This window comes from Bombus bifarius, unplaced genomic scaffold (assembly GCF_011952205.1).
Source record: "Bombus bifarius isolate JDL3187 unplaced genomic scaffold, Bbif_JDL3187 scf7180000007974, whole genome shotgun sequence".
Lineage (NCBI taxonomy): Eukaryota > Metazoa > Arthropoda > Insecta > Hymenoptera > Apidae > Bombus > Bombus bifarius.
Window position 1 is genome coordinate 2,805,104 of NW_022884360.1, and position 17,293 is coordinate 2,822,396.

At 34.3% G+C, this 17,293-nt stretch overlaps 1 protein-coding gene across 1 annotated transcript in view; it reads left to right on the forward strand.

Moving 5' to 3' along the window:
- LOC117216850 (midasin) overlaps nucleotides 1-17,293 on the forward strand; it is a 139,627-nt gene that overhangs the window by 120,144 nt on the left and 2,190 nt on the right. The window contains exons 17-23 of the mRNA XM_033463937.1: nucleotides 557-786; nucleotides 2,512-2,723; nucleotides 5,187-5,657; nucleotides 7,472-7,881; nucleotides 10,199-11,403; nucleotides 11,565-15,778; nucleotides 15,944-17,199. Coding sequence (XP_033319828.1) covers nucleotides 557-786; nucleotides 2,512-2,723; nucleotides 5,187-5,657; nucleotides 7,472-7,881; nucleotides 10,199-11,403; nucleotides 11,565-15,778; nucleotides 15,944-17,199 — 7,998 coding nt within the window. The remainder of the gene's footprint in view (nucleotides 1-556; nucleotides 787-2,511; nucleotides 2,724-5,186; nucleotides 5,658-7,471; nucleotides 7,882-10,198; nucleotides 11,404-11,564; nucleotides 15,779-15,943; nucleotides 17,200-17,293) is intronic.

The following is a 17,293-nucleotide window of genomic DNA, read 5'->3' on the forward strand; positions in this document are numbered from 1 at the left end:
ATTTAGAATTTCTCTATTTGTTCCTGTTTAACTTCCTGCTTTCTTCCTGCTAATAAATTGCTCGCCTTTTAATTTATAATCAGTCGAAAATCTGCGAATAATATTAATCCGAAACTCGCTTCGCATCACCACCAAGTAAACTGATAAAGTGTAAATTTATTTCCTCGTTACTCGCACTCTCGAGGAAAGCGAGGATTTAAGTTTCTGCTTAAGTTGGTAACTTTTAAACAGTAAACGTCTTTAAAACGTCGCGGCGCTCGCGGAATTAGTCTTATGAATCACTGTTTTCCTTTTACTTTCACCGTGATACTTCATTACGAGATTTTAGCTGTCCAGACTCACTTATCGAGATCTAACCTTTAATGAGTCGAGAGGCAAATTTACCAAGCATAGCTAGACCACATATCCATCGTTAATTCATTTCCAGAAACGAAACCACGTCGTTCCTGCCCTCCTTTCTTTTATTCTCTTTCTTTTCCTCTTTTTCTTTCTTTTTTTTGCCAAACTCCGTTCCAGCGAAATATTTTCGGTTTACGAATGTTTTGTTTGGATTCAGGGGATGAGGAAACAATGGAAACGACCATGTCGACGGAGACCAAGCAGTTTCTACGTAAAACGAAAGAATTATCGAAGCTGGTGTCAGCGATGAAAGAGCTCGAGGTTTCCTGCGAACAGGAATTACACGAGATCGAGAAAAAGCTGACCGATCTATCGATTGCTGTAGAGAAGGACAAATGCTTGAACGCTGGTGGAAAATTCGAGTGGGTTGACAGCGTGTTGGTGAAAGTAAGCAGTTCTTTTCTTTTTTATCTTTCTTTGTTCACACACTGTTTTACGATGATATTTAGACATCAAAGCACAGAGAACTGTGTTAAATTCATATTCTACAGTCATATTCGCATTCTCTCTCTCTTTGTTTCCTTCATTTTGTATTTCAATAACGCGCATCGCGTAATTATCCTACGAGTTTCTATTAGGTTGGCAACTAAGTGATTGTGGATTTTGTCATTAGATGGCATTGACAAAATCACGTAGTTGCCAAGCCAATAGTTTGTGGAGTACGTTTAATCGTGTTGGTGTATATAGTGATGAGACGAGTTGATGCTTAGTGTAGTCAATATATTTCAAACTATTTGCCGTACACAGTTGATCGTCGTTCGTCAGTTGATAACTGACTCCTCCAAAGACTAACTGTCTTAACGATCGTGCTCGGTTACTTATACTGGTCGGGGGAGTACCGCAAAGTTTAAATTCAACTTCGATGGACGGTTGCACGTAGCGGCGACATTGTTTTGCCCGGAGTTTGTTTATCGCTACGTTTAGTACGTCAAGACGGTGTCAATGTCCCAAGGCAAAACAACAACATGAGTCGCTCTCGATTCGCATCGTCCTCTGACTCATGTGCCCTTACAAGATAAAGAACGATGAGGAATTTTATTCCTTCGTTGTACCGAGGTTTCTGCCTATTTAACTAATTGTTTGTACAATTACTTTCGTCCATTTACATCTTAGTTTACTATGATACAAACCTGTATGCGTTACTAGGTGTCTTCTGTGCGTCAGTCATTGATATGTTTGTGTTCGTTTTCTTTCGTTTCTTTATTCGTTCGTGCAGAAGGTCTTCGACTTCGTACTTTCCTTTACGAAGTTTGCCAGTTTTCATTTCAGTTTTTCGATCGTTCTTGTTATTGTTTCCGTTCATTCCTTGTTTCTCAATGTGATTGGTCTCATTTTTATGTGTTTTGTATTCTTTGTCTCTATTTCTCTGGTGCTGCACAGCTGACATGCTACGTTCTCTTCCAATTTATATTTCATTCCTTGTCTTATCGCCGTTGTTCAACCTAGTTCGCCGGTTAATCTGTCCAATAATTCTTTTTATCGACAGTGGTATACATTAAGGTTAGGTAGTTTGTTGGTTCTATCGCTGTGGAATTCAAAATTCTTTCGTATGTCTCACTGTATGCAGAGTTTATTGCTCTGCTTTTATCGTCTTATTGCAGTTTCTTGTGTATATTTCTAAACGACGCAATAGTACATAATGAGACATTTATTTTATTATTTTATATTTTATTTTTAATAACGTGCAGTATTCTTTGTTATTCTGGGCGATTTGCTTCTTAACCTCAAAAACTATCAACTAGCTATAAATTTACATATGTAGCTGGTTAAAGTTTTCATTTACATCGACTTAAATAAATTTACGTTTACTATATCGAGCACTTATGTTGCAGATAATTTATTTACAAAACATCCATTTACCAAGTTACATTCACTAAAAACATTATAAAATAATATCCATTTGTATTTGTTCTTATATTCTATGGCTCTTCGCTTCTGATGATAGCTTCTTCGCTTTCTGTCTATTTTTAATACAAATTTTCTATTGTCATCTATAATCTTATCCGTTAGAAGAATGGAAAATTAAGATGAATGATTGGCTTCTATGAAATCTGTTATCAAAGCGTTGGGCTTCAAAGGAAACCGATAAGGGAATTCCATTTTCCATTGCAGTGTCTGCAAAATGGCACGTGGTTACTGCTCGACCAGGTGAATCTCTGCAGCCCAGCAATTTTGGACCGATTGAATGGCTTGCTAGAACCAAACGGCGCTCTAACGATCGGCGAGAAAGGCGTCGATGAAGGTGGAAATGTGTTTACCGTGCAAGCTCATGAGAACTTCAGGTTGTTCCTCGCCATGGATCCTCGTCACGGGGAAATATCCAGGTAAGTAATAACCCTTTTATTTCCGAACGAAAGGATTGCACCTAAGCGAGGAATACCGAACCAATTTGATGTAATTTGATAATTGTAATTTTGGGAAAAATATCCCCAAAAAAGGTAAAAATGATATTTAGAAAATTCATAAAGGAACATATCACGAAATGTAGCGGTACATGGCCGTGAAGAAAGGTCCAGGGGTTAAGCGTATGTATTGGCCACATCGCCTGCCGTAAACCCTGGGACTTGGAAAAATGTGCAAGGGCCTTCCATAAAAGAAGGAATCGTTCCCCCACCCCGAAAGAAAACTTTCTCTTTCGGGGGCAACCTATATAAAGGGAAATGAGCAGAAGCTCGAGACTGTTAGTCACAGACAGTCAGTCAAAGTCACATGTAGCGGCTCCTTCTCCTAAGGGAATGGTTAACTTAACCTGTGTCGTACTACCGATTTTGACACAAGTATGGTGGACCCCAGCAGCGATAAGTGGTTGCGTGTCATGTCTTCTATTTACTGATGTGGAACCGCCGTATGAAACGCCATCTGTGAGAGAAGGTCCGCTTCTCCCCTTAGAAATAAAGGAAGAATAAATTAATGCCAATTGTAGTTCAAAATTTGTTGAAAATCATAATGATAACACTTATTCAAAATCGATAGGAAAAGTGGAGAAATCAGTCTTCTTTTATAAACACAGTATTTGCAAATAAGAATAGTCATGGTCTGGTCATAGTTTGATGTAGAACACGTAGAGTATAAAGCATAAATACTGCATTCTCGGTTATATGGAACACAATTTCTAATATTAAAATACAAAACTAAATGATAATGCCATGATGCGCAATAGGCGTGAGGATTACTTGTTTCAGAACAAGTGAGCTAGTACAACATGACTGAAATAACATTCTAACGTTATTATATAAACATTTATAGTTATCTGGCTACTGAAAATGTGTAATATTTACTTATTATTACTCATACAAATAATTTACTTAGCATCGATGATCACTAACTTAAACACCCTGTAATTCTTTATTGCACAGATAACAAATTGTGCGCGATGTTCGCACAGGCCCGCCAAAAATTGTACTCTCGCCCTGTCGATGCAAGATTATTTTGTGAAACATAAGCAGATATTCTGTTCTAAACAGTGTCATCTGAAACCTGTGACTACGACCTCAAGCAAATCTCCCGTATCGGATTTCTATCTTATGGCATTGGCGTATACACAGTCTCGGTATCAAGTATCGCGGAATATAAGAAAAAGTTAAACCCATAAGCAATTTTTTCAATTTGTGGAACATCTCACACAGGGCTCCCGCAGAGAAATTCAACCATTTATAACGTTTTACAAATTTATTTTCAGATAAAGTTGTCTCGCGATGCGAATAGTAAGGCGCCGTCGCACACGCAACGATATATCGTCGTTGGCCCTTTTCGCAAGTGTTGCTAACAACGATATATCGTTGTTCGGCACTAGAAACGTTAAGTTCTGTCAAGGGTTGCCCCAAAAGTTCTTGTCGTTTTATCGTTGGACATTAGGTGTACGATATTTCATGTTCTCTACAATATCATCGAATTATATACGTTTCACTCTGATTTATCGCTGCCTTCCATCCTTTCCAAAGCCTTGTGATGCTATTTTTCCGAAATTTCTCTGCTTTGCTCGGAAAATATTGATCGTGGCGGATCGGTACAGCTCTCGGGCGATCCGCGGGTACCAACCGCCAACACCAGAGGGCTACTACGAGTCTGTCTATCTCGCTAGCGGTCGAATACAGCGCACGATACAAATACCGCACCTAGCGAGACTCCCTCTACGTCTAAGACAGGGACTACCGGGCATAGCTTTACAAACGAGTTCACCGGTAGTCCCCGGACGAAACGCGAATTCTCTTATCACCTGGCAACAACAACACCTCCGACATGATCAACCGGGGATTATATACCGTCCAATGAGTCGAGCTTTTGAGAAAATTTTCTTAATCAAACTAGTACGAACTTGCTTGAATTTTAGCTATTTTATCGGCTATTTCTCTATTTTAATTATTTAATTTGTACTTTACAAATTGTCCAGCTTAAGGTAAACTTGAGATAGCAATCGCCACAAAACAGTTGGACTTAGCAAAGACGCGTGGGCGTTCTTTTCCACCAACGCTAAGCACAACGTATCTTCAGCCGTCCGAAAGAAACTGTTGCAATTTGATTGGCATATTCTACCTCGTTCTTTGTGCTCTGCAAACTTTGCACCGCATCATTACCATTCGTTTCTTTCATCAACAGAATTTCCCCGTAGTAAAAGCTTCGACTCGACAAATGAGATGGAAGATTCACTTTGAACACAAACACATATCTTCTGAGCACAAACCGTTGTAATTTTGGAAAAGTAAATGTCTAACGATAGAAGGAAAAAAGCTTTTGCGACAACCCCACATAAAACCAGTACAAAATCATCTTTCTGCGCGTTGTTACAGAGCGATGAGAAACAGAGGCGTAGAAATCAGCGTGCCGACCCCTCAACACGTTGTTCTAGCCAATCCCTTAGACGTGATGTCTTTGTTAAACAATTGTGGCATGGGAAACGTGAGGCATCAAAGGTTGCTGCTAAAAATTCACCAAAGCCTGTTCGATAAACAGTACAAGCTAAACGAAATGTTGCAAGTGGCATCGTTCACTGTCCAACAAATGTCGAAAGGATTTGCTTTCGAGCAGTCGTTGAGAAACTCGTACCGTGAACTTTGTGGCACGTTCGACGCAAAGTCGAAGCACGAAGCTTTGAGAAAAGTCGACCAGGTTTTGTCAGAGACTGCCAGAGACGAGGCACCTGGTCTGTGCTGTGAACTAAATCCAATGACCTTGAGAATATGCGATCTCAGGAAGAACGCAAGACTGGCGATGGTCAAGCAACAAGGATTCCTTTTGAAATTAACTTTAGAGAAACTCAGGTAAGGAAAGTCAACGAATGTGACTTATAGGCGACGAAGTAGCGTTAGGAGGAGTAAAATAGTTGACGTCTTTCGTTATTTTTTTCACTCGTTTGTAATACTTTATATGTGATATCTACGCTTGATAAATAAAACAATGTGTAGGATAAATGATAAGTGAAATAATTTACATAAAGGAGCTCTTATATGTATATACACTATCGCTCGTAAGTGTCCAGACACTTTGATCCACTTGTCATAATTATGTGCGAATTTTAGAAAACTATACTTATACCTAACGTTCTATGGAATCGATTGGATACAAATCTAAATTACATTGTTATATTTGCAACGGTTTATTTTAGTGTTTACTGTATATACTGATATACTTGACTAATGCATTTGCTATTTGAATATCACTGGTTGTACTAACGTCTTCCTACCTATTATTTATTATATATTAATATCTATATATAATATATAATATATAAAAACTAGTAATAATAAAATGAGATAAATATAGTATACAATACTTGTATAAAACCTATATATTAATATGCCTTGTAATTAAAATGCAATTTTATATTTAATTCATAACAAATTAATTCTAGTATGGACTCTTCAGTAAGGCTCACCTAACAGACCTATACCTTAGACACAATGAGAGAAGAGAGAAAATGAGTGTTTCGTCCAAGATCTGCTAGTATCAAATTAATTATAAATATTTATAATAAATATTTGTATATAAAATATTAATGTAATTAATATGAATCTTTTAGATAGAGGAATGGCCAAGTGACGAGATAGACGATTATAAACACCAGTTCTGCGATAACACGTGTATCGATTTTCGAAAATCAATTTAATCTGGCTATAATGTACGAAACTATGGCAATTGCGTAGAACGAAATCGTTGCAGTTTTATTTCACTGTAGCTTTGTCATAAAACTAAATTTCAGTATTAAATAACTAAACCGGGCTGTTAAACTAAAAATAATTTTGTCATTAAAGTATCGACTTTCGAAAATCAATTTAATCTGGCTATAATGTACGAAACTATGGCAATTACGTAGAACGAAATCGTTGCAGTTTTATTTCACTGTAGCTTTGTCATAAAACTAAATTTCAGTATTAAATAACTAAACCGGACTGTTAAACTAAAAATAATTTTGTCATTAAAGTATCGACTTTCGAAAATCAATTTAATCTGGCTATAATGTACGAAACTATGGCAATTGCGTAGAACGAAATCGTTGCAGTTTTATTTCACTGTAGCTTTGTCATAAAACTAAATTTCAGTATTAAATAACTAAACCGGACTGTTAAACTAAAAATAATTTTGTCATTAAAGTATCGACTTTCGAAAATCAAATTAATCCGGCTATAATGTACGAAACTATGGCAATTATGTAGAAACGAAATCGTTGCAATTTTATTTGTCTGTAGCTTTGTCATAAAACTAAATTTCAGTATTAAATAACTAAACCGGACTGTTAAACTAAAAATAATTTTGTCATTAAAGTATCGACTTTCGAAAATCAAATTAATCCGGCTATAATGTACGAAACTATGGCAATTACGTAGAAACGAAATCGTTGCAATTTTATTTGACTGTGGTATTGCCATTAAAACGTGTACGTCTTCTAAGAAAGAGACACGAGTGTCTGCGAATACTCTTGAGCGATAGCGTATGTATAATTGTAAACGAGTTTCAATTTAACAAAAGAATATGAAAGATAGATATCATTCATTTTATCTTAGACAAAATCAAAAAGCGTGAAAATCAATATCGCAGACGTAGTATATATAACATTTCTTCCTTGCTCCATTTTCAGCGGCGATCCGCGGGAAATTGATTTCCAAGATTTTTTCCACCAACCTCCCATCACAGACACAATGGGGTTCTTCGAACACATTTTACTCGATTTTTACGGACGGTCGTCTCTGGATGACCTGCAAATACGACGACTCTGGAGTTGGGATATTTTTTCAGAAAGTAAACTCCATAAGTTGGCAAAGATAAATGAGCATCTTTACGAGCAAGTTGAAAATATGGGATTTTTATTCAGGAAGAAATCTGCTCTAGAAATCCCATTGAATCTCGTCGAACCTCCGACGTCCTCCAATAATTTGCTTATCGCGTTGTACTTTCGATTGATAACTTTGCATTGCCAAACGGAGAAACATTCTGAGAAATGCGATTATGTGATGTACTTGGGGGAATATTCGGCTGCTGTTTGCTCAGGTGAAGCGAGATATTTATTCAAAACTTATTGGAATTGCTTTTTCCATGTTACAAAAGATTAACGTTGTATTGTTGTTTATGTGCCTATGTATACTATTTGTTGCTGTGAGACTGAAAGCCTGGTACGAGCTTTGTTCGTACAAGTGCTCGTTCAGTAGAATTTCGTTTGCTTTTTAACACGTTACTTGTATGCAAATGTATCGCAATTATATTTTGTGTATTCCAATGTAATTTTTGTAACTTGTACATCGAGTCTTACTTATTGCTATATTGCGATATATTTGTACTTTGAATAACTTTTAATTATGATACGTATGTGGAATATACAGGGTGGTTGGTAACTGGTGGTACAAGCGGAAAGAGGGTGATTCTACGCGAAAAAAGAAGTCGAAAATATAGAATAAAAATTTTTCGTTTGAGGCTTTGTTTTCGAGAAAATCGACTTTGAATTTTCGCTCGGTACGCGTCCACTTTATCGCGTCTCGTTATAACGGATCTCACTGTAGATCGTTGTGTCGATGGAAAAATTAAAAAAAAAATTTTATTCTATATTTTCGACTTATTTTTTCGCGTAGAATCACCCCCTTTCCGCTTGTACCACCAGTTACCAACCACCCTGTATAATATATATCATAATACATAACATAACTGTACTTTACCTTCAATGTAAATTGGCAAATTCTGAAAAAAAGATTATAAAAGAAATGTAAGAATGATATTTACAAAATTCAAAACGGAACATATTATGAAATAAGGGGAGAATAAATTAATGCCAATTGTATTTCAATATTTGTTGAAAATCACACTAATAATACTTATTCAAAATCGTTAAGAAAAATGGAAAAATCAGTTCGCTTTTATAAACACAGTACTTACAAATAAGAAGAATCATGGTTTGGTCATAGTTTGATATAGAACACGTAGAGCATAAAGCATAAATACTGTATTCTCAATTATACAGGATGGTTGGTAACTGGTGGTACAAGCGGAAAGAGGGTGATTCTACGCGAAAAAAGAAGTCGAAAATATAGAATAAAAATTTTTCGTTCGAGGCTTTGTTTTCGAGAAAATCGACTTTGAATTTTCGCTCGGTACGCGTCCACTTTATCGCGCCTCGTTATAACGGATCTCACTGTAGATCGTTGTCTCGATGGAAAAATTAAAAAAAAAATTTTATTCTATATTTTCGACTTCTTTTTTCGCGTAGAATCACCCCCTTTCCGCTTGTACCACCAGTTACCAACCACCCTGTATATATATATTGTGTGTGCGTGTATGTGTTTCTATTAGCAGTATAAATATAATATTGTAATATAGTATAATACCTAATATTGCAGTATATCTCAGTATCGCAATATTTTTGCTAGTCTGTGGTTTCTTTGAAACTACTGACAGCTTGGTTGCAGCTGGATCTACTCTTCCAGACATAATGTCTTTAGCTTTAGACTTCCTTTTATGAAATTTGTCAGCTCTCATGCTTGTTTCTCGATGCTTCTTATCTTTGATATTTCTGGCCATTCTCTATCTTGTAATATGCTTGGCCCAATTTCTTTATGACACACTTGCTTAATACGTGGTTTCTGTCTTCTGTTGCTTCTGTATCGCGTTCTCCACATGGCAGATTTCCTTCTATTATGTACCTTGTGCTTCTGTTATTGTTGTGTAGCTGCTAGTTTTCCTGACACTCTTGGCTGTGCCATTATCCACTTAGTTAGTCAATAAAGGCTTTCGGAATATTTCCATATTTCTAATATTTATTATATAATATGTACTGTAATATAAGTTATTGCGATACTGTTACATTCATTTGAAAGAAATTTACGCAATTTTTCCGGAGATCTATAGTAGAATTTAGAGGAAGAAATATATTTATATTATATATAAATATAATATAAATATTTTTAAATTTATTTATATTATACTTGTTAAAATATTATATTTATTAAAAAATGTTAATATATTTGTATTATATATATTATATATAAATATAATATAAATATATAAATTTAATATTTTGTATATAAAATATTATATTTATATTATAATAATATAATAATATATTTTATATATAAAATTTCTTATAAAGAGACACATTTAATTCCCTTCAATTCACATTATAATATTATTAATATAATAATAATATTATATATTTATATATAATATAAATATATAAATATTATATTTTATATATAATATCTCTTATAAAGAGATACATTTAATTCCCTTGAATTCACTTATAAAAAAATATATTTAAATCATCCTGTACATATAAGTTTTCGATAATCCATTTTATTAAATATTTCTTATCTCTTCATAGGAGAAATATCAACTACGTTGAAGAACGAGCCACTAATATCGAAATTCGTAGAAATTTGTGAACATTCCGGAAAGATCATCGAAACGATACTTCAGAACGAAAACTTATCGTTAAACGACAAGGACTACGTAGAATTGCGAGATGGTTTGAAATGGTACGAAAGATTTCATGACATGGGAAAGATGAAATTGATCAATAAATTACAAGGAACGTTCTTCGATCTGCGTGAAATCTCCTCGTCCCTGAAAGTCCATTATAAATGGCTGATGAAATTTATCAGGAAACTATTTACGCTGATCGATGCAAAATTATGTGATTCAAAAACGCAAAAAGACCTGTCAGACTTTTCAAAGAAATATCTAGACTCGTTGATCGACGTAGATAAATTTGGGAAAGTTCGGAAGAAAGTCCGGCAGGTTTTGTGCATTCCGTCGCCTCATTTTTCCGAAAGTTCGATGACTCTCCATGAAAAATTACGATGCGTATCGAGAAAGCTCGAAATCACCGAAGAAGATTTGATCGATTCGTTGAAAACGAAATTAAAAATCGTCACGATTGGATCGTCTGAAAATCTGGCCTTCAGAAACAGATTCGCTGAAATTTGTGTCGAAAATTTGCGAAATAATCGAGAGAATGCAAATATAATTAATGATATAGGAGAAATTGAAGAAATGACCAAAAATATTGTAGAAGTTAAAGAAATCAACGAGAGTGATGTTAGAACGAATCAAAATTTCGAGGAAGCTAAAATATGGCCAATTTACGAATTTTTCTTTTTATTTTTCGCGTATCGTTTCCAGAGGAAATTTTGCGACGAATTTGCGCAAGATATTGGAGAGGAAATACGTCGAAGTTTTGAAAAGAATTTGAACGAGAGCAATGAAATTTCTGAGAATCTTACGGACTTGGAGGAATCGAGAAATTTTGTTGAGACAGCTTGCGGAGGATTTGGGAGAATTTACGAGGAAAGCGTGTTTAGAAAATTCGAGCAAGTTCCAACGATACCGACGCGTTTGATCAGTTTGATGAAGGCTCTGAATGCTAATGAGATGCTAACTAAACGAAGGATCTCTTTGTTCCCTGAGTTGCTCTGCTCTGTCGAGGAATTTACGGAAAGGTCTTTCGCTGTTAAAAATTCGAATATTCTTTTACATTGGTATGATAACGAAGAAGATATGACGGAAGACGATTTTAATATTTCACAGGTATTTTTCTTTTTATTTAATTATTTGGTAATTCTTTCATATCTTATAATCGTTTAAATGTATATATTTTAACTCTTAAATTGAAATTAAATTGTAATTAATCTACGTAATTAATCTATTTTTAAGTTTCTAATCTACTATTTTCATTACACAACTTTCAGACAAACTTCGTCAACAAATCAGTCCTCTGCAACCTAATCTTTGAACTATTTCTAAATTCAAAATCTGGAAGCAAAAGGGAATTAATCAATTTTGGAAATTACAAGAACCAAAAGAAACTTCTGCAAACGATACAGACGCTGTTATGGAAAAATTCTTTGGTTTTAAACTCGGATGAATTCAACATGTCCAACAACGACTCTATCCTATTACGATTTCTCATAAATTATTACCTGTCTGTCATGGAAAAAGTCATGGAAGAACAAAATGATTTTGGAAATAGGCCCTTTAAAATAACTTATACACTAACTTCACTGCAAAAAATCAAAAAAGAATTAGAAAATGGAAACAATGTCATTACAACAGGAATTGGATGGTTGACCTTAGGCTATCTACAAATATTTCTCTTCGGTGATCTAGGATCCATTGATCCAGTTCAGAAAATTGCCTTGAAATCAAAATACATACGAAAAAATATTTCTGAACTGGAACATTTAATATGCATTGAAAATTTACAATGTATTATCCTTGGAACCTCTATGTCGAAAGCCCAAAAAGTATCAAGAATCAATCATTTGAAAATATCATCCAACAAAGCAAAAAACTTTGAAAACTTTCAGGCAGTGAGACCTACGTCAAAGTTCCAAAATTTGAGAGAAGAGATAGAGAATTTTTCTAGCAATATAGGTTCGTTTGAATCGATAACGAAACAAAAATACCAATTGATTGACATTGTTAAACAACTTAAAAAAGGGGAATTGCAAGATTCACATAGAGAAAAGTTGCATGAAGCTATAATCTGGAAGAAATCACTGGAAAGATTCTCTCATAGATTGGAAAAATATTTCCTGGTTGGCTTCCCTGACTTTGTTTCCCCAATGATGTCTGCAATTTTCAGTTTACATCATGGTATATCAATTTTAATTCATGAACTCTCGAACATGCAATTTCAAAACGCAAATAGTGACATCTGTTATAACTTGCTGCGTTTTCCTGTAGTTGGCCTGTGTCAAGAGAATCACATAAACTTAGTGAAGCTGTGCTCTTCAGAAAAACTAGTGTTCATTCTAACAAAACAGTCAAAATCAAAGGCTATCCAGAGAGACAGGTTTACAATGGCTAAAATTGCATTGAAGGAGCTTGAAAATTTGTCTCTGGTTAAAAATAATATAGAATCCCTGTGGGAGGAACTAAATAAAATATTTTTCAAAATAAGAATCTTGTGGAAGGAGCAAGAGAAGCAAAGGGAAGAAGAGATGAAAGAAAAAGAAAGTTTGTTTAAAACAAAGTCTGAGAAAGAAGAAGAGGAGTTGGATTTTAAAAATATGTTCCCAGGCCATCAACAGGAATTCCTAGAGCTAGCAGAAATAATCCCAGGTTTTCAACAGGACCTTTCAGAACTCCAAAAATTTCCAGAAAATATCTCCACTGATAAGGAATCCTTTACTGAATTGATATCTACGAAGGATGCTAGAATAATTCAAGAAATCCACTGGAATATCATGAAAAGTTTTTCTGATGATAGAAATTTAAAAGCTCTTTCAATGAATATTTCTCCAAGGTCTAAAAATAATTTAGGAACTTCTGAATCTAATGTAGAACCAAATTTCATTGAACCTCTGATACAAAGATTTGAAATGCTAGGATCCTCTGTCAAAACTTGGTCTGAAAATTTGTCCTCTCAATTAGTATGCTGCTTAAACGTATTAATCTCACAAAAATCCAATTTTGATAATAGAAGTAGTGATCGAGAAGTCTATGACTTCTATAAAGACCCTAATATTCCAGAAATTGAGCAGTGTCAACCACTTTTTGACAGACTTTGTGAAAGAGTCAATGGATTTCTAAAAGAATGGCCTGAAAATCCCATTTTAAATTCGATCAAACTAATAATTGACAGACTTCTCAGTTTCTCCATCGATTCTTCCTTATCTAGATTTTTGGTTGGAGTGGAATTATTGCTAACAAAGATGAAGCAGTGGGAAGAAAATGCTCGTTTCGATGTTAGTTTAGCAGAATTTATCGTATCTTTTGGTGAAAAGATTCTTTGTTGGCGGAAACTTGAGATTTCAAGGTGGAGGGACTCGTTGGAAGTACTTGAAGATGATTTGAAAACTGGAGCTTCAAAGTGGTGGTTTTTTTTGTTCAATTTAATAGATCAGTACCTTACAGATGATACTGAGAATGTTGTACAGTTAGAAGAAACTGAGAAATTAGAAGATGCAACTAAATCTGATAATGTTTCAAAAGAAAAGGTGATTGAAAGTTTAGAACGTTTCTTGATAGAATCGTCCTTGATTGAGTTTGAAACAAGACTTCAATTAATTTACCTTTTTTATCAACATATTAATCATCTCCAAGAAACAAAAAAACAGAAAGAATTATTAGCTATTTTCTGGAATATTTATTTATATTACAGCCAATTTCTTAATGATGTTCAAAATAAGATAAAAGTTTTAAAAGAACCTATAGCTAAGAAATTGAAAGATACCATCAAGATTACAAGATGGAATGATATAAGTTATTGGTCTGTGAAAAACACTGCTGAAAAAACACGTAGAACATTACACAAATTTGTCAGAGAGTTCCAAAAAGGTTTACGACTTAATGTTGCATCCTATTTGACCTTGAAGACAAAAGCAGAGACAGAGGAAACAGGTTCCAGAAGAGAACTCCAACCATCTGATTTCTTAATCAATTTGGAGTCAAGAAAACTAAAAAAGATTGAGAAACTAACTCACAAAACTCGTCAGTTCTGTGAAAATATTATTGAAAGAAACAATTATTCTCAAATTCGGAAGGATATTGAAACTTTCATAGGAGAGAGTCTCGAAGAAAGCAAAAGACTGAGAAATTTGGAAGTTGATAAAACCTTGACAAAAGGCAAGCAACAAGCTCAGTTAAAAAGCATGCTTCAACAAAAGAAGTTAGCACTGACAAATTATTTCAAAGCATTAAATCGACTTGGAATTTCATATAGAATTGGTATTTTGACTTGGAAAAATAGAAAAAATGAAATTACAAATTTCACATCTATGCCTCTAGATCTGCAAGAAATACAATGTTTTGAATTCAAAAACAAAAGTGTAAATGTAGATAAAGGATTACTTGAACAATGGTCTGATTGTAACAAGTATTATTATGAATCTTTAATTAAATTGAATTTCCTTGATGGTATATTAAGTTCTGGAAAAAGTAAACTAGATATCCAAAATGCTGAACGTTGTCGCGGCCTTTCAGTTCACCTTGTATTGTTAGCTCATCGCCAAAAAGAAACGATTGCAAATTTCTTCAAACGATTTCTTCCATTTAGAATCCAAGTGTCAAACCTTGCATTAATGGTAGAAGGCATGGTAGAAAAGACTTCAAATGAAAATGACATGCAAGAAAATGTTTCCAAAATCGTAGAATTTGAAAAACTTGATATTCCCGCACAGAGAAACTTACAGATCATCATAAACAATTTCCAGGAATTATTAGAAGTATTACAAATGTCTATGAAACAAATTGTAATTTTCTTGGAGAGTTGTCCAATGGAATCTCTCGCAGAGGAAAACCTTCTTGATCTAAATGAAACTGCGGCTCCTGTTTTAAAAGAGGCTAATATTTCGAAAACTTCAATTGCGTCTATGAAACATAGCTTAAATTTAATAAAAAATATGGCAAATAAATTAAATTCGTGGATCACAACTTCAAGAAAGATTGTGAAATCAAGTCAAGTCTTCTTGTTTCATCAAAAGCATGTTGACTTTCTGCAAACAAGTTATGAAGAGATCAATGAAATCAAAAGAAAATTAATTGATCTTAGGTGTACTTTTACGCTCGATCATCCACTCAGTAAAAATTTAGATTTCTTAGTTCAAAAGATTGAAAAAAGTATTGAATTATTCGAATCAACATTTACTTCAGCGATAAAACAATCTTTTGAATCTGAAAATTTAGAAGAATATGGAGCTAAATTAGATAAATTGATTACACAAATTCTGCTTGTCATTCAAAAGAAACTTCAAGATAGTCAGAAGTCTATTGAAGAAGCAACTGATCCTGAGAAAGAATCTACAGATGATTTTGAAGAGGATCTAATGACAAAAGGATTAATAGAACCATTAAAGAAGATTGTTCCAGATTTACGGTTGAACACTGTATCACAAATACTTGGAGAATTATTACAAATTATTTATGAATGTGATGTCAATTCTGCAAATAATTGCATAAGGTAAGTTTTATCATCACACTTGTGGACCTTCCACATTTTTATAAGGTAAAAGTAAATAATAAAATAATTTTAAAACAGAGGATCTTTATTTTATTATCTCAATGTCGAATTTTATGCAGTTTTTAACATCTAAAAATAGTTTAATGATTTGTATTATTTTTCTAGATCACTTCTGCAACATCTACCTCTTCTAGAACAATATACTTTGTTTCTTCACTATTATCTTCACGAACAAGTCGCATCTTTCCGCCTAACTTGCAAATTCCTCTATCTTCAATTAAACGTCTTTCTGGATTTAGCAACAAATGGATTTTGTCAACCAGAAAACATGGATGCACCTGAAGATAATCAGGAAGATGATGGTACAGCCGAGGGAGGAATGGGATTGGCTGAAGGCGAAGGTCAAAAAGATGTTTCAGAGAGGATTGAAACGGAGGATCAGTTGGAAGAAACTAGAGGCACAAACGAAGAAGAAAAGGACAATGAAAAAAAGGATACAAAGGAAGAAGAAAAGGGTATAGAGATGTCAGAAAATTTCGAAGGCCACATGCAAGATCTTGAACAACGTGAAGAAGAGGAAAATAATAAAGAAGACGATGATCTCGACAAAGAAATGGGCGAAACTGATGAAACTGCAGAGAAACTTGATGAAGAAATTTGGAAAGATGAAGAGGAAGAAGAAGACAATGAAAATGAAGATAAAGAAAATGAGAAAGAAGAAAGAGGAACTGGTGAAAAGACTGGACAAGAAGAATTAAGTGCAAAAGACACTGATGAAAACAAGAATGAAGATGGAAATGCAGAAAAAGAACCTGATGGTGAAAGGAAAGAAGAACAAAAAAAAGAGATTAACGAATTTGAAGAGCCTGAAGTAAACGAGGATCAGGTTGATCCTTATCATGGAAAAAATCAACCAGAAATAGAACCAGAACCTTTCGAACTTCCAGAAGATATTAATTTGGATGAAGAAATGAAAGAGGATAATCCTGAGGGCGAGGAAGAAGATCCTTTTGATATTGATCAGATGAAGGAATCTAAAATTCCAGAAGAGAAAGAAGATGAAGAATCTGAAAATAGAAATGGTTCCGAAGAGGACAATCAGCAGGATTCTAGTGATGGAGAAAATGAAGAAGAAGAAGAAGAAGATCCAAATGCAGATGCTAATAAAAAGAGGGATGAGAATGTTATAAATCCTGAAGAGGATAAAGGAGATGATACAGAAGAACAGAACATAGAGGAAAATCAAACAGAGGAAGATAAGGCACCACCTAGTTTTGACACGGGAAGCAAAGAAGTTGATGCTTCGCAAGAAATTGAATCAAGGAAAGATGGCTCTAGAGATGCGGTACAAAGTCAATCAAATGATGAACAAATGGAAATAGATCCTACAGAAAATAGTACAGATGATAAAAAAGATAAAGGTAATCTTGCTACATGTTCTAAAACTTTAAAGTAATTATTATAAGTAACTATTTTTAGTTTACATAAAATATTTGTAAAAACTTTAAAAGATTT